General features: G+C 41.7%; 1 protein-coding gene across 6 annotated transcripts in view; it reads left to right on the forward strand.

Moving 5' to 3' along the window:
- DLGAP2 (DLG associated protein 2) overlaps nt 1-24729 on the forward strand; it is a 698632-nt gene that overhangs the window by 602003 nt on the left and 71900 nt on the right. For all 6 annotated transcript variants that reach the window (XM_032798258.2, XM_032798257.2, XM_032798259.2 and 3 more), the window contains one exon: nt 16656-16803. In XM_032798258.2, the coding sequence (XP_032654149.1) occupies nt 16656-16803 (148 nt within the window). The remainder of the gene's footprint in view (nt 1-16655; nt 16804-24729) is intronic.

Genomic DNA, 24729 nt, shown 5'->3' on the forward strand with positions numbered 1-24729 from the left:
TTAGAAATTTGGTGGTGCCCAGAACCTCCCCCCCCCCAAACTCCACTCCGAATTTGCAAGCTCTGGGAGGGGTTTGGCGGAGGAGCTCTGGGGAGTCGGAGTCCAGGTCCTGAGCTGGGGATTAGGGATGCAGGAGGCGGTGCAGGCTTTGGATAGGAGTTATGGTGCTGGGTGGCAGGCTCCAGGCTGGGCAGGAGTGGTGTGTGCAGGCAGAGGAGAGGGTGCAGGCTTCGTGGGATGGAGTTCAGCTGGGTGCAGGCTGGGGGTGGGTGTAGGAAAGGGTGAGGGGTGAGGCTCTGGGAGGGAGGTGGGGATGGAAGGAGTGTGTGGAAAGGGGAGGTGGTGGCACGCTCTGGGAGGAGTGCATGCCTCTGGGAGGGGAGTTTGGAGAGAGGAGGATGCAGGGGAGGAAGGAGGGTTGGCTGAGATGATGGGATCATGATGCAGGAGATGGGGCTCAGGGCGTAGGGCAGAGGCTGCGGGTGTGGGATGCAGGGGCTGTGGTTGCTTGGAGGATGAAGGGTTCATGATTATGGTGGGGGCTCAGGGCTGAGACAGAGGATTTAGGGGCAGGTGAGCAGGGAGGGTGGCTTCGAGGATGAGGGGTTCAGCCTGCAGGGCGGGGCTCAGGGCTGGGGGTAAGAGCATTAGGGTGCAGGAGGATGAGGGTGGGGCTGAGGATGAGGGCTTCATGATGCGGGGGCTGAGGGCGGGGGAGAGATTAGGGTGCAGGGCGCGGATAGGATTGGGGATTGAGGATTGAGGGATTTCATGATTGTGGGGGGCTCAGGCTGACGGCAGAGATTGGTGTGGGGGGCTTGAGGTTGGGGTGTGCGAGAGACTCAGGGCAGGGCGGAAGCACGGGTAAGGGCAGCCTTAGCCCTGGCCCAAGTAGGAGAGGGGGGGCACTAGGTACCCTGGACAGCAGACCAGCAGTTCTGCCGGAGCCGCCGCTCTACTCGCGCAACGGAAGCAGGCGCACTGAGGGAGACACGCTGCGCTGCTTTCTGTGAGGCACGGAGCGCGGCGGGGCGGAGGGGGAGACCGAACGCGGGGCCAGGCACCCGATCCCAGGCAGGGCCGGGGGGAGAGACCCAGCCTCCAAGAATATTGCTGGACAGGCCCCCAGCCCTGACTATTGCTGGTGCTGGGCACCGCAAACATAAGGAACCTGCCCCCTATAAACCCTGGGCTGCTGGCTGCCGCAGCGGCACACTGACCCAGGGGACACCCTGGGCTGCCCGCTGCTGATGCCGCCGGCAGCTCAGAGTCCCTCTCGATCCCAGCAGCAGCGGCCGCTGAACCACTTAAAAAAAATTTGGGGGTGCTGCTTTTTGGTGCCCCCAAATCTTGGCGCCCTAGGCAACCGTCTAGTCCGTCTAAATGGTTGCACCGGCCCTGCCTGAGCCAAGGACAGAACGTACGTGAACTGTTCCAGGACTAGACCATGAACAAGATTGTGACTGAGAGCCACTTTCTGATTCCTGATCATCAACTTGCCCAGTACCAGATACAGGTTATGTCCCCTGGTGCACCAGCTCAGCTGCATTGATTGGCTTGTCCACTGTGATCAGGTTATAGATTTTCTGATCTTATTGGCAACAGTCAAGCAGATGAATAATCATGTGGTGCTAGAGTTTTCCATTATGCTTTTGAAGCAACTCAAGAGAAACTTACCTTTGCAAACATGAAGAGTGAAGTGAAAATGAGCTAGGTCAGGTACCAATTAAAATGACAGTGTGTTGTGTATATTTTGCCTACTTCTTCTCTAAGTAATAGACTTTACTATAGCAATAGATCCTCCATATACACTGCATATATATGGTATGTGTTGTGATATTTCATTTATGAATCTGACAGGTATTTAAGACAAATTATTTATTTGACTAACAACAAGAAATAATATTAAATAAGCACAGTATTGATTCTGCTATAATCTAGCCTGGCTGTATTCAGTATTCTGTATTCAGGAGAGACTCTCCTGTCTATATGTGTGAGTGAGTCCATTGGAGTGAACTGGAAGTATGACATTGCATGGTGTCACTTTAAACATTTGAACTTCCTGCTGAAGCTTAACCGTTTATAGCCCAAGTATAACATAAGAATATAAGAACAAAAAAGAAATATAGGATTTGTTGTACTGGATCTGTTCTGCAACCATCTGCCTCTGACAGTGTCCAACACTCCAGGCTCCAAGGGTAGTGGCAGTTATGTTGAGCTTGGCTATAGCATCTTTCTGATGAAATACTGCTTGGTAGGCATGCAGACAGGAAGCTTGCCTTTGTGTGGTCTTGTGAAGGATCATGCAGGGGCCAAATTTAATCCTGCTTCCATGCTATATTAATTAATATACTATTTCACTGTCACCCTTTGCTGCATGTAGCTAATCCATCCCTGTTTAAATTATTAAGTTTAAAACTTATTTTTTTAAATATTTTCTGTATTTATTTTAGACATGGCTTCTGTAGAGGGTGGTGCTGAGGGAATAATTTCAGTTGAGATGGGAAGAATAATTAGCGGCAGAAAAATTATGTTAATCTTGTATTTGCTCTTTTTATTAATTGTTGCTTTTATTCATCCTCCTGACAGTAGAAGTCCAGCTGCACACTTCATTAGCAGCTTTCCAAGAGTCTGCAGCCAGCTAGGAGTCTCGGACAGTACATCTATACAGGGACAAAAAACCCACAGCTAACTCGGGTTTGCAGGGCTGAGCCTCCGGGGCTGAAAAATTGCTGTGTAGATATTCAGGCTCAGGCTAGGGTTGCAGGGTCCCAGAGCTTGGTCTCCAGCCCAATCCTGAACATCTACAAAGCAATTTTTAGCTCTGCCGCCCAAGACCGATTAGCCTAAGTCAGTTGACTCGGGCCAGCCGCAGCCATGCAGCGAGTTTTTTATCCCCAGGTAGACCTACCCAAAGGAGTGAAAGTGGAGATTTACCAGGAACAGTTTGATGGGTTGTTACAAAGCCTTATCACACTAACAGGGCAATTGCCAGGCCAATTACATAGCTACTTTCTCTACTGTCACTCAGATCTGCTCCCTGGATTGGGAGAGAACCCAGAGGCAAAAGGCTTAGCCCCTGGGAAAAGAGATGTTTTGCAGTGCTGAAGAACAAGCCATCTGGCTAATGGCTGGATGTTGAAACTGGACAAATTCAGACTGGAAATAAGGTGTGATTTTTTTTAAGTGAGAATAATGAGCCCTTGAAACAGTTTACAAGGGTTGTGATGGATTCTCCATCACTGTCAATTTTCAAATCAAGATTGGATGTTTGTCTGAAAGATCTACTCTACGCATTATTTTGGGGAAGTTACATGGTCTGTGCTATACAGGAGGTCAGACTAGATGATCACAATGATCCATTCTGGCCTTGGAATCCATGAGCCTGTGAAGTAAAAAGTATCTTTTATGCCAGTGATATTCAATTAGGTCTACCCATGGACCAATTTGAGAATTTTATGACAAGAGGCAGGCCATTTTGCAGGCCATTTTTGCAGAAGGCTGGCAAAATAAAAAATAAAAACTTCAGCTGCCAATACATAAAGACCTTAATTGCAACATAAGTATTACTGTTTTATCTTCCAACAAAGTTGATAAATCAACATTATTACTTATATTTGTGGCAATCTCTAATGGGGGAAGTGACATTGATGATCTCTGGCAAGTTTTGTGAAGAGCGATTTGTAGGAGTCAGGCCAGGGCGCATGCATTGCTGAAGATGCTCATCTGTCAAATGATTGTGGTGGTGGTTTTTTTATAATGTTCATGGTAGAAAATCCAGATTCACAGAGGAACGGTGATCTGAACATCATTAAAAGATAGATAGCTAGATTCTGGCTATTCTGAAACTGGTCAGTCTATTTAGTCCAGAAATCACAAAGTCCCACTTCTCTGAATTTTGTTTTGAAGGCAGCTGAGCTCTGGAGCTTTACAATTTCTAATTGAAAGACACCTTTATCAATTGAATCAAGAATGTTCTTTGCATTGGAAGGGCAAGGTCCATCATCAGAGCCATCATTGTGAACAAATAAAAGCAAATCCTTGGGAATTTTAAAATTCTCAAATCACATTTTAAAATTTTCAGTCAGATTGTTTAGGATTTCTTACATTGTCTTTGTCATCAGTTGTTTGTTTCATGTGTTTGTTCTCTGCGTGCTGCACTGGCTCTGGCCGGATAACCTGTACAGCGGGCGCCGATTGAACTGCCCAAGACGACCACAGATTCTGTTCAGTAGCAAAGACACTCAGCCAGGCTTATTGTCAATAAAGCATGTTCCTAACTTCCTGGATCAATTACAATTACAATGTACAATTACATTGTAATGGGCATACATGTGCTACAATTACACTAGTGGTACTTTCCATTCCCCTTGCGGCTGGACAAAGACGCACCTTCTGTGATCCCTTTTTTGTGTACTGTTACGAGCAAGTTACTTGTTGCCCCTCTGACATGGTTAGTTACCACTCTGTGTTGTACATGTTGGTTTGATGAAAACATCTCTATCCATCAGCTGTTACCCTGATCTTATCTTCAGGAAGAGTAAATCTGTCCCTATTATCTTCGGGGAGTATGTTTATACCATACTTGGTATCAGGGTGTTCTGGTACCACCCTTTTGGAATGTGTTTACATAAGTGTCCTGTGCCTAGCACTTCTTAGGAACATTTGCGTTTTTGAAATACCCGCCCTGTTCTTGCCAAGTTCTGGGAACCTGCAAGTAGGCATGTTTTGTAACAGGACCTGACTTCTGCTCATAGCCTGATTTTGCTTTATATCAGCAGCACCTGACTACTTTAGTTCAGGCCGTAGGCCTCATACCAGGCCTCATGTGTTAGCGCTCTTGTTCTACTAGAGTTTTCATCTAAATTTCATCTGTAGAAACAGCACAACATGTGGGAAAGTGCAACATCTTTCCTGTTAAGCTTGGCTGAAAGATTTCAAGATTCCTCTGAAAGGCATGCACTTTTTCGAACAGATCCCCAGCACTGCTTGCACAGCCTTGGAGCTGCAAGTTGAGAGAATTGAAGTGACCAGTAATATCACATAGAAAAGCTACTTGTGACATAGAAGGGACGTCTTTCATAATTTCCAAGAACTTGCAAGCCTTGTTCGTCTTGTGGTTTGAAAGAAATTTTATTCTTTCTTTTTGAAGTTCACAAAACCTTTGTAACATGCATCCCCCACTGTTAACCAGCTAGCATTTTTGTGCTGCTCCAGGTCACTGTATTCATCTGAAACATCATGTAAAAGAGCTTTAAAAAGATGATGTTGCAAGCTAGAAGTTGAGCATATGTAGTTCACCAATCTCATTACAATACCCGTTGGTTTTTTTCAAGTCTCCAGATAACTTACCACCCAGGACAGTCTGGTGAATGATGGGTGTATTGCTGCCAGATGTGGAGCAAAGCCCTTCTCTTTCCCTCTCCTGGAGGGACCTCCATGTGTAACAAGCAAGTTCACTTTCTGCAGATCTAAACTGTTTTTTTCAAAAATGCCTTTTACCTTTTCAAAAATGATCTCTCCTGTTATGTAGGTTTCTAACGGTATTAAGCACAAAACTTGTTCCTTGAGAATTTTACCATCATAAAATGTAACAAACAGTGATAGCTGGGCAGTGTCACTTCAATCGCTTGATTCGTCCACTGCAAGAGACATGTATTTGGCAGTTTTTTAAATCAGAAAGAGAGGCTGACAAATAATCCTCATAAATTACCTCCAATCTTCAGACTGCCATGGGATCAGAGGAGGATCTTGCTTCACATAGTTCACAATGTCATCTTTATTTTTGTCTCCAGGAAAAAGCTCCTCCAGCATTTCCAACATGCACTACTCCACGGACTTGGCATCCAGGAAAGGCTTTTTCTTTTTAGCTAGTACCAATGTTATCCAAAGAGAAGCAGCTGCAAAGGCGATGCATAGGAGAGGGGGACATGCAGGGTCCTGTGCCTTCCCCCTAGATTTGCTGCTTGGCTTGTATTGAGCATGGTCACACAGACTGATCTCAGTAACATTGCTGAAGCTGACTACCCTCACTCTGCTTCCCCACTATCAGTAGGCATGGGATGTCTCTGAACAGCTGTGGCTTTTTCCTGCACAGTCACTGATGTTGTGAGAATGACATTTGAAGTGTGATATGAGACTTCAGATTTTCAGTTTTGTCACATCTTGCAAACACTGCCAGGAGGATAGGCAGTGTTGAAGTTACTGTGCTTTGATTCAAAGTAGCGCCTCATGCTGACCACCTTATAGATGGATGCAGAGGTTTGGCATGTTAAATACAAAGGTTTTGTGTTTAAATGAGGTGGCATAATAAAAAGAAAATCCACTGTCCAGTTTAGGTTAAAAGCTCGTTTTTTGCTGTTGACTTTATGATGTTTACTTCCACTCACATTCATTTTTGGATCCATTTCTATCACTAGTGAAAAATGGGTGGCTTCCTAGCTCAATCATAGCAGATGCAATCTTGAGAACTTAAGATCCAGTAAGCAATGCTTAATTTGTTCCAGGGCTGAGCCCAGGCACCTCTAAGATTGGCAATTCATAACCCCAGCACCCGGCCATTCTCTGGCCATCCAGCCAGTGCTTCGTTTGTACCGGGGCTTGCCAGGGCTGAGCCTGGCTCTTCTTTCATTACAAATTAAGCTAGTAAGTTACTTACTAAGGAAGTCATAGGTAAATGATAAACCGAGCATCACTGTTTGTGAATTTAATTATAAATATTTTTAAGGAGAGCTGGTGGGCCACACAAGACGTCTTAACGGGTCACATTTGGCCCATGGACCACCTGTTGAAAATCACTATTTTATGGGGTCAGAAGGAAGTCCCATCCATTCTTCCTTGCAGAAAGAATAGTGGCTGCTCTTGAACAATGCAAGATACCTTGTTCCCCCAGTTGCTGAGCATGTTGCCCTTCACCAGCGTTCACTCCAAAACCAGGAAGTAATCTAACCCAAATCTCCTGAACGGTAGAGAACACTACCACTATGTTATTGGCTTGAAATCCAAGGCACCAGATTAGGATGGGAATGTTAGTGGGTGAGATGGGTAGAACTTCAGGCTCTGACAAGAATGTGTGAAGACTTCCCAGGAATAAAACAGCATTGTTTCACAAAGCTGTAATTCATCCCAGTGATGTACAGAAACAAGGGCAAGTATCACAACCATGAATTGACAACTTCTGATGACAAAGCTTTTTTTCCCCAAACAAAGTTGGCTGTTAACTTCTGCTCTCAACTTGTATCTTACTTTTACTTTTCTTTTAATTTAAAAGGCTGAGTCAGGAGGTGTTTTTGTTTTTTTCTTATTTAATCTCCTACAATAAAAAGTTAGTGTGTACAAATGCTCTCTGCTGGAGGCAAGAATTTGAAAAATAAGATGTTTTTAGTTAGAGAAGCAGAAAAAATGCATAAATTAAATTCTGGTTTTCCTGATGTGACTTTTTTTTCATTTTTTTAAGTTACATGAAGTCATCTTGTGAGGGTCCTATTCAGTAAAGCACTCTGTGCTCAAATCCCATCGACTATAATGGAACTTAAGCACATGCTTAAGTGCCTTGCTCAATACAGATGGACTTTAGCCCATGTTTAAGTGTTTTGCTGAATCAGGGCCTGTTATGGAAATATAGATATGTACATAATGGAAAAATAAATCAAATAAAAGCAGAAGAATATGAGAAGCAGCCCCTCAGAGAAAATAGGTAAAGTTTTCAAAAGTACTGAAGTGACTTAGAAGCCTAAGTTTAATTGAAAGTAAGTGGGACTTAGGTGTGTAAGTCATTTAGAGACTTTTGACAATTTTATCCTATATCTATGATTTCTGTAGGCCACCGTTTTGGGAAGCAAATCATGAAGTGAGGGTAATGATTAGAAAATTGCTACAATAAAAATATTCTTCATACTGAGTTATAATATAAATCACAGTGTTGGTAGTGCTACTGCCTAAACACATTAATCACAGCTAAACAGGACCAACTTTTAAAAAATAATTTTCAAAATTTTACATCATAAACCATTCACTATAACAATCAGCCATTAAATCATCTTTAAGTGTTGTTCCTTTGAAGATAACATTATAGAATTAAGAAGGCATTTAATTTCTCTGACACAAAAAAGAGGACCTCTGTTTTCTTCCAATAATTAATAGAAATTTCACAGAGAAAGAAACAACATCCTATGCCCTGTTCCTAACACAGTCTAATTTTAATAAATCCAATGTGCAATATCTAAGATGAGTTTGTCAGAAAAGGGAAATAGATGGCTTCTTTCCTACACAGAAAACCTTTTTAATTTCATTTGGCCCCAAACCTGATCTGCATCATAGTCAGACCAAAAATAAACGATTATAGTTTGGCAAAGCTTAGAAAGTAAATTTTCCACGATAAAGAAATTAACTAGATTTATAGACACCCTGATGTATTTCAAGGAACCCAGAATAACTATTCCATCCTTAAGGGAAAGTCAAGCTTAGTATCTACAGTCCTGGGTTTGTAATTGACTGAAGGTGAGCACATCCACTCTCCCTTGCAGAGAGCCCCATTGACTTCAGCAGGGCTCCACAGTCACTGTGTGAATCTCAGCTTCTACAGGATGGCACTGTTGATATGTAAGGTCCAGGTTTATGAGCTATTTTGTATAAATCCAAACATAGAATTAAGATACATCCAGATAGAGGAATGAATATCCATTGAAATGCAAATCCCTCAATAAAATAGGTTATGACGACTGATGAAACACTGCTAACATTAATATACCTGCTTGTTAAGTGTCCAGCCTCAGGTCTTTAACAAATTTTATGTTACCTTTTTATCAAAGAATAATGCTTCTCCATCTCACTTACTGACAGCTAAGATGGTTGTATTTTCTTTAACGTTACCATTCATTCTTAGATTTTGCACTAATACGGTGGTGATCCTGGACATTTTTTTAAAAAGTCAGAAATACAGTGTTGGAACATTACAGTTTCCTAAGTCCTACAGGGCATGTTTTGCCTTCAAAGTGAATTCCATTGAATTCCTGTAAATCAGACACACCCTTCATAAACTTGGTGGAATTTTAAGAACTCCACGGTGAGATTCTGGGCTTCGCCTCTAAGCACAGAACTCACCACCCTGGGGAGTGCACTAACGTGGTTTTAAGGTACTGTTTGCACCCTTCTAGTCCTGGGCTGCTCCAGAGACTGAACCAATTCCCAGTGTAACTCCAGAGAGGTGTCCAAGGGGTAAGTCAACCTAAATTACACTACTCCAACTATGTGAATAACGTAGCTGGAGTCGACTTAGCTTGAGTCGACTTACCCCGGTGTTTTCCCTGTGCTGTGTCGATGGGAGACGCTCTCCAGTCGACTTCCCTTACTCTTCTTGGAGAGGTGGAGTACCGGGATCTACCAGAGAGCGCTCTTCCGTGATTTAGCAGGTCTTTACTAAACCCACTAAGCTGATCCCTGCTGCATCGATTGCAGCGTCACTCTCCCTGTAGTGAAGACCAACCCTAAATTAAAACAATCTGTTCCCAGTGAGCAACACTGCCTGAAATCTGCTAAAGCCCAGAATTGGACTATATCAACATGAATAATGTTTGTGTCCATTATATCTGTTTAACAGCCACATAAAAAGCAAAAGAAGGCAGATTTCTGAAAATAAAAGTGCTAGCTGTTAACTCAACAGGAGACCCTTTTGTGATGATAGTCTGAAGAGAAACGGCCATTTATAAATCATGTGAAGTTAGCACCTCACTTGCCTCAGAAATGCCTATTTAAAAAATAATGATTAAAATTATTGATTTCAAATTAGCTTTGCAATAAAAATAGCAATAGACCATAGCAGGCACAAAGGTTCGAACTATTTGTTATCTTCTCAGGCAGCTGTGAAAACCACCAATTACTTTTGTAAATTCTGCTGTAAAGTACAAAGCTAGATGTGTAATTCTGGAGGAAATGGATCCCTGGGCACAGCATGATATCTGATCATCCATGATATTAGCTTATCTTGCCTAACTGCAGATGTTATTAGCAATTCCAGTCTTTTAAAATTCAGCCACACTAGTTTTTATGTTTACTCTTTAGTTCAGTGAATTCCACAGGTTGTCTAGATATTATGCTCCCTTAAAAAAAACCAAAACAATAAAACAAAAAATCTTTCCTTTCTTTGGTTCTAAATCTACAGTACTACCCTTTAATTTCATTTAGAGTCTCCTTATCATTCTTCTAAAATTAGGTAGGAGGAAAAGATGGACAAATTATGTTTCACTAAGTCTTTCATAATTTTCTCAAATCTCCTCTTTTTTCCTTTTTAGGATAAATAAAATGAGACCTGGTTCCTAAATACTACAGTAATTGGTGCTCTTTAAATACTTAAGATAGGCTATGTCTACACTTGGAACTGGGGACCTGATTCCTAGCTCACACAGATGTACCCAACATCTCTGCTCAAGCTAGTGTGCTAGAAATAGCAATGCGGTCGAGATAGCATATGCCGCAGCTTGGTTTAGCTGCCTGAGTATGTACCCACCTAGACCCACTAAATACATACTCGGGTGGCTAGCCCAAGCCATCACCAGTGCTACCCCAGCTATGCTGTTATTTCTAGTGCACTAGCTAGTGCAGGTACATCTACACAAGATAGAAATCACACCCTGAGCTTCAATCATAAATAAAGCCTGAGATAAATACGGTATACAGTGATTGCCCTTAAATGGGAAAAAGATAAAAGAAAAAAAATTAAGGGCATCTACAAAGGTAGATAAATAGTTTTTGTTAGCTCTTATGCTTTTTCTTGCTGTGTCTCTATCCTTCTTGTCCTTCTTTGGACTTGTTCAAAATCCACTATATCTTCAAGGTGAAATGACCAAATCTGTTCACAGTATTCCAGAAGATGGTAAGCCATGCCATGGTTCAGTTATATCATCATAACACAGCATGTTGCCCTCTTTAGTTGCACCTGAGCAACCAGTTTAGTATGCTAAGTGCCGCTACAGAATAGGAAATTTGCATTGAGCAATCCTCAATAACCCCTAAGCCTTTCTTCTTAGGGCAGTGGTTCGCACACTGTGCTCTTCAGGGCAGTTGCTGATGGTCAAGGCAGAGCTAGATGTTCCTTGTTTCCAGTTCCTGTTATGGATGCTGGGCTATCCATTGGAACAAGAGCCTGGATTCTTGGGAAAGCAACTGAAGAGGCAAAGAGCTGGTAGCCAATCTCCTCCATTAACATCCACCACTACAAAAGAGGAAGAGGAGAGGAAATGGCTGCAATCCTCATGACTGGAATGTGTGTATATGTACCACAGTGCTGTTCTGTATGGAATGTTAGACCTTCTCCAGCATCGTCTTGCCCTCTGCTATTGGTCTGTGAGGAGAATACAAGATCTTCTACTACTAAGAATAGATTACAGTTATCTTCTCTATCAAGTGGTGGAACTGTGACCTTTGGCTGTGAAAGTCATGAGTTCTGTTTCTGCAGCATCAGGCACAGTGGCTGCCACTAAAAAGTCAACGCTTACCACAAAGTAGTATTTGAGACACTGCGTACTCTGTGTTGCGTCCCATATACCACTGAGCGTTAAATGCCCTGAAGATAGAGACTGACTTTTTGATGGCAACTGCTGTATGTGATTGGTATCTCTCTATATATTTGGTCCTCGATAACTAATATCAGGGTCATAATGTGCATCATGGAGTGAACCATTTATCCGAAGGAATTAAATTGAGAGTATATTTTAGAAATAAGTGTTTTAATGCTAATCTGGTTTAAAAATTTATGATCTCTTTAGATCAGAAAAAGTTCAAAATATTAATTAAATGGGTGTCTAATTTATGTAATATTTCTTTTACTCTGCTATAGACCTTTGAATAAATTGCTGTGCTCTGATAAATGAAAAATTACTTAACTACCAGGAAGTATCCAATCTCTCATTCATCAAAACTCAACTGCTTAGAGTGCTACAGTACTCTGGTTTTTTTCCCTTAGTAAATTACTGCTGTTTAAATTGTCAATTATGGTTTATGATAACAGTACTTCCTGAGAAACTGAGTATCTCCATAATTAATTACTAGATTGTTAGATCATTACATTGTGTGGCAAAGAAAGAAGACAGTTATTAACTGTTGCTGATAATTGATTTTTTGGCACTCTATAATACAACGTGTCTTATTTCTATTGTCACTTTTTTTCATGTTGCCTCTGTGACTCGACTCCTGGAAAAAACCAAAACTCAGTGAAGAAGCCCAAAGTCTTGCTGTTTTTCAGATTGTTTCTGGTCTGAGAATCCAGGATTTGGTAACACCTGATAACAAGCAGAGGGTCCAAAATGTTTTTCACTCATTTTTGGAAAATAGCCTACATTAATAACACTAAACCATTTTAAAGGAGCTGTGTTCAGAGAGAACAATGATGATGACACATTAAAAGGAAAGCATGGATAGTGCATGCAGTGTTATACCAATGTTGGTCCCAGGATATTATAGACAAGATAGGTGAAGTAAAAGCTATGATTTGACCAATTTTTGTAGGTGAAATAGACAAGCTTTTGAGCTTATACTGGATCAGTTTTGTGTGCTTTCATTTTGTTTTAGCAATATTAGCATAAGGTCCAACACGATTTCACTGCGATAACAAGGGTCCTAGTCTTGCAATGACATCAGCAACTTCTGGCAGATGCTGAGTGCCATTTAGTAAGACCTGCCGAGTGGTATATCTAGTTCCGCATAGGGCAGGGCACAAGGTCTGTCTCCAAAGTAATGCCTTAAATAATACTGGTATCTCAGTGTTTAATTGGCATGTTTGTTTCCAACAGAAGAAAAAAGTTGCAAAACTTTTCTTTAAAAAATGACTGTTCAATGTGTATAAGAAATAAGTATTTTATAGATTGAGGGTAACATTTTCAGAAGAGTTCAGTAATTATGTGTACTGCTATTCCATAGTGCCCAACTTCTTGAGACACTGGCTGCCTGATTTTCAGAGGTGCTGTGAACTCACAGTTGTGACTGAAATCAAATTTCATTCATAACTATTTATTCTTTCCTGAACGTAGAGTAAAGGTCTTTTTCCTATGTAACCACTTGCTCTTTATTCTAGGCTGATTTGCAGTCAGTTAACTTGAAGCATGAGAACTAGTGCAGACAAACCACAATAGTGCTAGGAAACTCAAATGGGACTGGCAGTGGTGTTTTGGCCTCCATTCTCCCTCTGATATAAGGCCAAATTTTCAAAAGTAGGCACAGAATTTGGATGTCAGTTTGAGACACCTGATGTCGGGCATCCAAAATTAAGAAATCCAGAAACAGCAGCCGCTTTTGAAAATATGTCTGTCATATTTTAACCTTATGCCAAATGAATGTTTGGCTCTGTGTGCCTTCATATTTGGATGCCCACTTTGAGGCAATTTACTCAACTAAAAATATCCAGCTCCATTTTGAAAGATCCAGGAGGTTTTAATAAAATCTTGATATTACCACTTTTCATCAGTAGATCTCTAAGGCCTGATTCAACAAAGCACTCAAGCATGTGTTCAGCTTAAATATGGGCGTTGTCCCAAATGTATGTGCCTAGGTGCTTACAAATAAGAACCATTATTCTTATTTTATGTGTTTCAAGTTAGGTCCACAAAATCAGTGACCTCTTATGACATACTTTGATCTATGTGTTCTTTTTGCCTTGAAGCAAAGAACAAGTCTAAGTCCGTATATTCTTTTGAAATGTATATTTTTACTGTCAGAGATATTTATTTGGGGTGTCCTTGTTTTGCTTCTTTAGGGAAATCTCTGTGATGTCTTGTAGCCGAACATATATGTAGAAAATGTTATACTGTCATGTCCCAATGATGCAAAGTTGACACTGAAGAAGCTGCGTGGGAAGTATGTGGGATTTTTTTAAACATAAAGGGGAACAAGTTGCACAATTTTAGTCCATAAATAATTTTGGTCAATCTTAGTCCACATTCCACTCAGCAGGAAAATTACATAAAAAGTTTATTAATTGAACCCCATAGCTACCAATACATTTCCAGTGAGGGCAAATTAGAAACCAAACTTTGATGCTTATTTCATTTTATTTAAAAAATGATTTTTATTTTAATTTATTTTAATACTATTTGCAATAAGCTATGTAGACCATTCAGCAGCCTGCTGAGAAGCAAACAATGAGATCAGAAAAGTGATTTTTCCTTCTCAAAAAGGCAATCTTTGACTTTAACCCGCTGCCTTCACTGGGGTGGTGAGGAAGTACAGTGGTGCAAACACAATATGTCGGGTGGTGGGGCAGATCACAGAGCAGCTGCTGCTACATGCTATACATTTTAACAGAGCGCAGTATGTGCTGTCCCCATGCCATACCAACAGAGGGGGAAAGGGAGGGATAGCTCAGTGATTTAAGCATTGGCCTGCTGAACCCAGGGGTGAGAGTTCAATCTTTGAGGTGGCCATTTAGGGATCTGGGACAAAAATCTGTCTGGGGTTGGTCCTGCTTTGAGCAATGGATTGGACTAGATGACCTCCTGAGGTAACTTCCAACCCTGATATTCTATGAAAAGGGCCATATTGAAGCCCATTTTAAGTTTCCTAACACCATTGGAGTTTGTTGGTACTAGGGGTTTTTTTAACCCTCAAATGAATTAATTGCCCATCAGCCTTGGGTAAAGAACAAATCTAGCATTCCATCTTTATGTTCTTGTTTATATAGTGCAGTTCAGCCTTGGTCCATGATTGGGGCTCCTAGATGCTGCTATAATACAAATAATAATAATAATAGTAACTAATAATAACTAATAATTAATAATAAGATTCTGCTAACTTAGTACAAAGAACTTTACTTCACTTGGGCAAAGAATAAACATTTGTAGTTTGCAACAAATGTTTGTGGAGTGTTCACACTGGCACTTAACAATGCGCTAACTACCTCAAATTAATTGACAATTAACTCAAGATAAAAGGAAGTCTAGTGTTGACATATCTTGTTGGCATTAGAGTTCCCTGCTCCTAGTGTGCCTAGATTGTGCATGGCGCTTGAGCATGCTGTAAATGGGTTCAGAGGCTCACTGCTGTTTTTCCTGCACCCTCTGAATATGCACAGATCTAGGACACAAGTGCAGGTTGCCTTATTGCCCGTGCTAGTGCGGGAGATGTAAGGGAGAGGGAGCAACGAGCATCTTTGTCCCAGACACATGGAAGGAAAGACAAGATGTGAGGGATGTTGTTTAATTGGGCAGCAAATGTATTAAATTATCTAGGAAGTATCTAGGAACTACAACTTGTACCGTGCAGGGCATGATTCCTTTCTTAATCATTTCCTACTCATGGAGGGCTGCAGTCAGACCCTAAGCCCTCCGCAGCTCATCCCAGCCCATTGCTGGGATCCCATGGGCCTCCTCCCATCTGAGGATTAAGGGGCTGAGGAAAGGGTGTTATCCCCTTGCTGTACCATACATTGGGAACTCCAACCCCATTCCTCAGCTTCCTTAGGTGATGTTTTCCCGAAGTCCACTTCCAATGCCAGTCATCACAGAACTGGACCCACTACAGAACAAGTACCTGGACACCTGACATCTATTAATTTGTGATAACTTGAACCTTAACCTCCTGACCTACCCACTAGGTCTGTGAGCTGCTGTGGTAAAGGCAAAAAACCCATCCTGATCAATCTGGCAGTGAGGGGGAAATTCCTTCCCAGTCCCATAAAAGACAGTTACAGCAATGGGCATAGCAGACCAGGCCTATATAGTAAAACTGCAAACATTGGCAAGGGGAGAATTGAGGGCAGCTGCTTTTAACTCAAGTTGACAAGTCTTCACTGCCTAAAAAGGTGTGACTTTACAGTAAGATAATGACATGCAATATCTTGCTGTAAAATCCTACTGGAGACAAGGCTCTGTAGTTTTTAAAGTGATGTAACCAGGGATGGCCAACTGCAGCTGGGGATAGAGTGTAGACCTTGCTTTGCTACATCATTGTAAACCCTACTCGTGCCTTGTCTCCGCTAGGAGAGTTACGGCGGGTTAGTTATCGTGTTTAAAGAAAAAAGAAAACCTTTTTTGTCATGGAAGACATAGCCAGTGTCTCTTTAAACAAGACCATCCTCTGGGCCAAGAGGTGATGGTGGTGGTGTAGGTTCTGCAGTACACTCAGGGAAAAGTAACTTGAGAGGTGCGTTGTAAAAAGACTAGTTCAGGAGATTTATGCAGTTGTGCTGTGTGCCATTACAAATCACATACTTTAGCTGATCTTCTGTAAATGTATTGATACTTTTAACCTACCAGGCATCTTGAAATCCAGCACCTTGATGAAAAAAGGATGACAGAGAAGAGTGATTTTTATCCCTGCATAAACATTTCCATTCCTGCAGTAGTTGTTGTTCATATTGATGTTCACATTTTATTTTAGTAAAATGTAACATTTGTAGCCGAGGAATATTAGTGATACTCATTTACAGTAAAAATCCTGAATGCTTCAAATCATCTTGGTGCTGAACTTAAGGCCAAATTCTCTGCTTATATTAAAAGATGCAGCTCTCCTGACTTCAGTAGCACTGTGCCTCTTCACGTGGATCAAGAATTTGGTCCCAGGGAGTGCATTTATGATGCTAATACAAATTGCTGTTTTCAGTGTCATAACTGATTCCATCTGGAGTTTTTTTTTATAGCCTCCTCTTTTTTCCCCTCTTTCTTTTATAGTCAGAGCTACCTTCAAGCTGCAAGTGATGTGCCTGGGGGCCACAACATGGATCCCTCCGCAAACTACAATTCCCCAAAGTTCCGCTCAAGGAATCAGAGCTATATGAGAGCAGTGAGCACACTCAGTCAGGCCAGCTGTGTTAGTCAGGTGGGAATCTATTGTTAAATCTTTTACTTTGGGCTATCTGCATATACAAGACTAGCTACTAAAAATGGAAAATCTGTTTTTCTTAATTAATATTAGAGGAGTGAGGATGTAAGTAGTCACAAAGTAATTCAAGCTTCAGGTAATTTAATATTGAATGAAGATGGTATGATTAAAAAGAGACAGTCAAATTGCAAATTATGCCAAAAAACTGTAAAAGTAGAATTTCCCTTTTAAGAAAGCCACCCTACATATAAATATATACAATGTTGCCTTTTAGTTTCATTGAGTTCCCACTTCGTCTTGTACGGTAATAGGGCATGAATAGAATCGCTGAGCAGCCATTCTCTAGACCATTCGTTATTATGTATAACTCTCTCATGTCACTTTTTCATCTTCATACCTCTCTAAATTAAACAGACCTAACCTTTTCAATGTCCCTTTATGTGGAATTCTGTCCAGGCTTTTAAAAAATTTCATTGCCTCATCTGACATTTACCATACTTGTCAAGATGGGATGACCAGAATTCAGTGAGGTGTACCATCACTTTATTTAATGGTATTATGTTAAATATTATTCTCTGTTTCTTCCTTAATATAAATTAACATCCTTTGCCTTATTTGACCATCACTATGCATGGAGAAAATGTTTTTCATTGAGCTGTCCATAATGATGACTAGGACCTTTTCCTAGCTCATTAGAGTAGTTATATGATGGTTCAGATTCTTTCAGTATGCACAACCTTGACATTGTCCACAATGAATTTCATTTGCCATCCTTTGCTCAGTTAGGTTGCTTAATTAGATCCTACTGAAGTTCCTCACTATGTCCTTCGGTCTTGACCAACCTAAATTATTTTGTGTCATCTACAGATTTTGCCATTTCACTGTTCAACCTTTTCCAGCTCAGTAACATATATATTAAATAACACAGAATATAAACTAAATATATTCAGTTAACAGCCTTTGCTGTTTCCTGGTCCCTTCCTATGACATCACACTCTTCATGTTCCATCAATATGATATCAGTTCAGTATTTTTATTTCTGTTATTTCAATGGGTTCCCTTCCCACCCTCTACAACTCAGGACTGAATTGAGGGATAGTGATGGACTATATATTTAAGTATATATTCACTCTTGCAATCTGTATTTTAAAATTATTATTTTGCTGGTATCAACAAGCTTTTTTTGAAAAAAGTAGTAAGGAATTTCATCATGTAATTATGGACTGAGGCCAAGGTTTTCGAATGTGACAGGTGATTCTGGGTGCCTTAATTTGTGGGTGCCCAACCTAAGATGCCTTTAAGGTCCCTGATTTTCACAAAGTGATGGATGTTAATCCTTTGAATTAAGCACTGTTAAAGTGTTTCAAATTGGGAGGCTCCAAAAATTACTTGTCACTTTTTGTCAAGTATCAGAGGGGTAGCCGTGTTAGTCTGAATCTGTAAAAGCAGCAGAGAATCCTGTGGCACCTTATAGACTAACAGACATTTTGGATTATGAGCTTTCGTGGGTGAATACCCACAAAAGCTCATGATCCAAAACGTCTGTTAGTCTATAAGGTGCCACAGGATTCTCTGCTGCTTTTGTCACTTTTTAAAATCTTGGCCTAAGTAATCATAACTCTCTTGGTCAATAGTATAAGCAAAAGATGATTCAGAATAAGTTTTTTTTCCCCTTCCCAGACTTCATTAGTCCACTTAATTTTATTAGAAATATAAAAATGATAATTTTATAAAGGACAAAATAATTCATTTCACAGTGGACTTAATTGCTAAGATTCCTTTCTAGAAAATTAGAATAACAGCCTTTCATTGGGTTCAGAGATTCTGTATGAAATTTCTATTCACTTGATTAATGAAACCTGGAAAATTTGCAGTGTTTTTTTCCCCAAAATGAATAACAGTTATTGATTACAATATATAATAAAAAGCAATATCATCCAGATGTGGAGGCTGGTGAGGTTATGAGATTGACTAGATATTTATAGTATTTTGTTTCTTTCACTCTGCTTTAATAAATGATTAAATAAAATACATATTATTGTCATTTACTGCTCTCTCCATTATTCAGCTTCTAAATTCTCTTTGGACAAATATCATTTCCAGTTACTCAGCCAAATGCTACAATTAGATATTTAGTACATTCCTAATAATTATCCCAGAATGTCTCTAAAATGAAACCTACGAATTCATGGTGAAACTAACAATTATCCAGAGTAAATGGACATAGTAAAATTAAGCTCTTTTTTAACACCAAGCACTTGACATTAATATATTTCAGTCCATATTGTGATTGGCTAAATACAAAGAAAAATATAACATCAGTAGGGCTAGAAAGAATGTTTAAAAATGAAATCAGGATGTGGGGACTGATGCTCAGCTGATTTAAATCAGCATAATTCCGCTGTATTTAATGGAGCAACACCAGTTAAAACCATTTATGGCTAAGACACATGGTATTTATATAGTTTCTATCAGTACAGAGCAGATTATTTTTGTTGGGGTTTCCCCAAGATCTATTCCACTCTGTTCCCTAAGGATTCAGTGCAACTCCAGTTTCATCACTTAAGCTCTTTTATTTGCCATACAGCAAACCTACACTGAGTTAATCAGACTGAACCATAAGAGGTGGGCGCAGGGCATACCTATGGTACACAGAAACCCCATTTCTTTATATACATACATTCACTTTACATTGCATCACTCATTTTGGCATTGTTTTGTAGAAACCACTGCCTGTACATCATATTCTGTCCATGTACAACTTACTCTTTTCCTCATCGTCATGTTTCCAATGTATCTTATCCATTGTTATCTTGTCCGTTGTAAGTAGTTTCCTGGGTGTTCCCCCTTATTTTAAGTATCAGAGGGGTAACAGTGTAAGTCTGGATCTGTAAAAGCAGCAAAGAGTCCTGTGGCACCTTATACTCTCACAGATGTATTGGAGCATGAGCTTTCGTGGGTGAATACCCACTTCGTCGGATGCATGTAGTGGAAATCTCCAGGGGCAGGTATATATATGCAAGCAGAGAAGCAGGCTAGGGATAACGAGGTTAGTTCAATCAGGGAGGATGAGGCCCTTTCTAGAAGTTGAGGTATGAAAGCCAAGGGAGGAGAAACTGCTTTTGTAGTTGGCTAGCCATTCACAGTCTTTGTTTAATCCTGAGCTGATGATGTCAATTTGCAAATGAACTGAAGCTCAGGAGTTTCTCTTTGAAGTCTGTCCTGAAGTTTTTTGCTGCAGGATGGCTACCTTAAATCTGCTATTGTGTGTCCGGGGAGACTGAAGTGTTTTCTCCTACAGGTTTTTGTATATTGCCATTCCTAATATCTAATTTGTGTCCATTTATCCTTTTCCGTAGGGACTGTCCAGTTTGGGCGATGTACACAGCAGATGGGCATTGCTGGCATATGATGGCGTATATTTTAGCTAGTACAGACATTCTATTTCTTAGCTTACTGACCCATTTACCTATCATAGTTAGTGCAGATATTCCATTTCCAGCCTGCTGATCCATTTACCTCCTTAATCCTGTCACTCAAGAAATGAGATCTCACCCATGTCCAGTTATTCATGTCAAGCTGAGCCGACATTCCACTACTTTCCTATATTATCTTATGTTTTATTTGCATTCTATTTCTGTTTTCTATGCTTTCTTTTTTAAGTTCATTACCCAGCAACAGATTTCCAAGACAACAGTAGTTATAATTATTTGAATCAACATTAATAATAGGCCCAGTGTATGAACCAGGGTGTGCAACCTTACCTTCTTTGGTATAGCCCACTAGAGTGTAATCCTACGTAGAATCCTAGAAATGTAGGACTGGAAGCTACCTCAATAGATCATCTAGTCCAGTCCCTTGCACTCAAGGTAGGACTAAGTAATAACTAGACCATTCCTGACAGGTGTTTGTCTAAAATGTTCTGAAAAACCTCCAATGACAGAGATTCCACAACCTCCCTAGGCAATTTGTTCGAGTGCTTAACTACCCAAACTGTTAGGAAGTTTTTCCTAATGTCCAACCCAGTCATCCCTTGCTTCAATTTAAGCCCATTGCTTCTTGTTCTATCCTCAGAAGTTAAGGAGAACAATTTTTCACCCTCCTCCTTAAAACAACCCCACTTGTTCTGCCCTGCCAGCTTGACTGTGAACCATTGATAACTACTCTGTAGGAATGGTTTTTCCAACCAGCTATGCACTCAACCTTAGGTAGCTCCAACTAGGCTATATTTTCCTAGTTTGTTTATGAGAAGGTCATGCAAGACAGTATCAAAAGCCTTACTAAAGTAAAGGTATACCACATCTACCACATCCCCCCATCCACAAGTCTCGTTACTCTGTCAAAGAAAGCTATTAGATTGGTTTGACATGATTTGTTCTTGACAGTTACTTATCATCTTATTATCTTTTTGGTGTTTGCAAATTGATTGCTTGATTATTGGCTCCATTATCTTTTCAGGTACTGAAGTGAAGCTGACTGGCCTGTAATTCCCCAGGTTGTCCTTATTCCCATTTTTATAGGTTGGCACTATATTTTCTCTCTTCCAGTCCTCTGGAATCTCTACCATCTTCCATGACTTTTCAGATATAATCACTAATTGCTCAGATATCTCTTCAGTCAGATCTTTGAGAATTCTAGAATGTATTGCATCAGGGCTGCCAACTTGAAGACATCTAAGTTGTTTAAGTAACTTATTCTGTACTTATTTTAGCCTCAGATCCTACCTCATTTTCACTGGCATTCACTTTGTTAGACGTCCAATTGCTATTAACCCTTTTTGTGAAAACTGAAACAAAAAAGGCATTTAGTATGTCTGCTATTTCCACATTTTCTATTATTGGCTTTCCCCTTCATTGAGTAATGGTTCTACCCTGTCCTTTATTTTCTTCTTGCTTTTAATTTATTTGTAGAATGTTTTCTTGTTTCCCTTTATGTCTCTAGCCAGTTTAATCTCATTTTGTGCCTTGGCCTTTCTAATTTTGTCCCTACATGCTTGTCGTGTTGTCTTTTATATTCATCCTTTGTAATTTGACCTAGTTTCCACTTTTTGTAGGACTGTTTTTTGAGTTTCAGATCACTGAAGATCTCCTGGCTAAGCCAGGATAGTCTCTTGCCGTACTTCTTATCTTTCTTACATAGTGGGATAGCTTTTTCTTGTGCCCTAAATAATATCACTTTCAAAAACTGCCAACTTTCTTGAACTGTTTTTTTTTCACTTGGACTTGCTTCCTGTGGGCTCTTAGCTTCCAACTCCCTGACTTTGCTAAAGTCTCCCTTCTTGATATCCATCATCTCTATTCTGCTGTTTTCCCTCCTACAATTCCTTAGAATTGTGAACTCCATCATTTCATGATCACTTTCACCCAAGCTGCCTTCCACTTTCAGATTCTCAACCAGTTCCTCCCTGTTTGTCAAAATCAAATCTAGAGCAGTCTATCTCCTAGTTGCTTTCTCTGTCTTCTGAAAGAAAAAATAGTCTCCAATGCATTCCAAGAACTTGCTGGATAATCTGCCTTACTGTATTATTTTCCCAGTGGATATCTGGGTAGTTGAAGTTCCCCGTTACCACCAGTTGTATATTTTGATTATTTTTTACCAATTTAACTGTTTTTTTTTTGATTTGTCAATGCCCCTTGCTTGCTTTTTTTATATTATTTTTAACAAATTAAGGTTCCACTACTTTGCTGGTTACCCTGGTTTGATTTCACTCATACATTCAGAAGGAGCTTACAGATAACAGAAATCCCTAATTCCTTCAGTGAATTTAAAACTTAACTCACAATAATCACAACAATTTAAATCAGAGCGTATTTCCTATCCCTCAGCAGCAGCCAGCACAATTAATTTATACAGACACAAATGCCCCCAGGGCGGTGCAAGGGAAAGTGTGTTCGCGGCCATCGGCCCCAAAAAATTCCAACCTTGCGCCCCCCAGCCTGCGCAGCCAGCCTCGCCCTGAAGGTGCCCCGACCCCTGTGGAAGCTCCCACCGCCCTGGCCTGAAGGAGCCCTGCGGAAGGGTTACCTCGTCGCACCCAGTCCCTCTGCCCGATTGCTCCGAGACACTGTCCGCTCTAAATTCTCCCTCCCAGGCTTCGGTGCCTGCCAAACAGCTATTGGTTTTTTGCGCAAGCCTGCAGGTGGGGAGAGAGAATGAAGAGCGGAGGAAGTAAGCAACTGCGCCAGTGGAACCCCCGGCTGTAGGGCACGCTGACCCAGGCATGGTGGCAGTTTTTAGAAATTTGTGGTGGTACCAGAACCTGCACCCCCCAAACTCACACCCCACGTGTAAGACTCTGGGTCTGGGAGGAGCTCTGGGATCGCAGGCGTGGGAGCGGGATGGGTGCAGGAGGTGGTGCAGGCTTTGGATGGAGTTGGGGTGCTGGTGCGAAGGCTCCGGGTGGGCAGGAGGGGTGATGCAGAGGAGGTGAGGGGTGGCAGGCTTTTGAGAGATGGAGTTTGGTGCAGGCTGGGGGTGGGGGTGTAGGAAAGGGTGAGGGCGGAGGCTTGGGAGGGATTATTGGGGATGCGGAAGGAGTGTGGCGGAAAAGGGAGGTGGTTGCCGCTCTGGGAGGGTGCATGCTCTGGAGGGAGTTTGGGGGATAGGAGGGGTGCAGGGGGATGATAGGTTGGCTGGATGAGGGATCATGAATGCAGGATGCGGGCTCAGGGCTAGGGCAGAAGGTGGGGTGTGGATGAGGGCTGTGGTGCTGAGGATGAGGGTCATGATATGGGGTGCTCAGGCAGGAGACAGAGGATAGGGTGCAGGAGATGAGGGTTGGGGCTGAGATGAGGGTCTGCTGCAGGGGGGCTCAGGGCTGGGAGAAGAGCATTAGGGTGCAGGAGGATGAGGGTTGGGGCTGAGGATGAGGGTTCATTGATGCGGGGAGCTGAGGGCTGGGGAGAGAATTGGGTGCAGGGGGATGAGGATGGGGTTGAGGATGAGGGATTCATGATGTGGGGGGGCTCAGGGCTGAGGCAGGATTAGGGTGTGGGGGCTGAGGGGTTTGGGTGTTGGAGCAGACGTCAGGCGAGGGGAAGCACAGGTGAGGCAGCCGCCTGCCAGGTCGGAGATGGGGGGCACTAGGACCCTGGGACAGCAGACAGCAGTTTGCCCAGAGCGCTACTACTCCAGCAACAGAAGCAGGCGGGGGAGACACGCTGCGCTGCATTTCTGTGAGGCACGGAGGCGGCGGGGCGGGAGGGGGGAGACCGAGTGGGGCCAGGGCCCGATCCAGGCAGGGTCCGGGGAGAGACTTAGCTCCAAATATTGCTGGAGCAGGGCCCCCAGCCGCTGACTATTGCTGTGCTGAGCACCGCAAACATATAGAACCTGCCCCCTATAAACCCTGGGCTGCTGGCTGCCGCAGCGGCACACTGACCCAGGGGACACCCTGGGCTGCCCGCTGCTGATGCCGCCGGCAGCTCAGAGTCCCTCTCGATCCCAGCAGCAGCGGCCGCTGAACCACTTAAAAAAAATTTGGGGGTGCTGCTTTTTGGTGCCCCCAAATCTTGGCGCCCTAGGCAACCGTCTAGTCCCTCTAAATGGTTGCACCGGCCCTGAATGCCCCTCCCCCCTCTTTTTAGAGTGGCTGAAAAGTCATGTTGGAGAGAAAAGTGTAGTGGTGCAATTGCTATAACTGGGTTTCATGATTAAACCAAGCATTCTTTTTTTTCTTTCTTTTTATAAACACTTTAAAGTCCTATCTAACATTTTATACACTAAACACTAAATTGTTAGGGGTAGTAAAAGTAATAAAGTCCAAGATCTCCAGTGTTAATTTGTGCAAAAATTTAGCTGCTTGTACTTTCTTTAAAGCACTCACTTCAGGTTTTCGCTGTTTAAAAAGACATTTCCATAGACCTTATTAGCTACTAAACTCTGGGACCGTAACACTTCTATTTTATTTTCTATAACAACACA

This window comes from Chelonoidis abingdonii, chromosome 3, assembly GCF_003597395.2.
Source record: "Chelonoidis abingdonii isolate Lonesome George chromosome 3, CheloAbing_2.0, whole genome shotgun sequence".
NCBI classification, from domain to species: domain Eukaryota; kingdom Metazoa; phylum Chordata; order Testudines; family Testudinidae; genus Chelonoidis; species Chelonoidis abingdonii.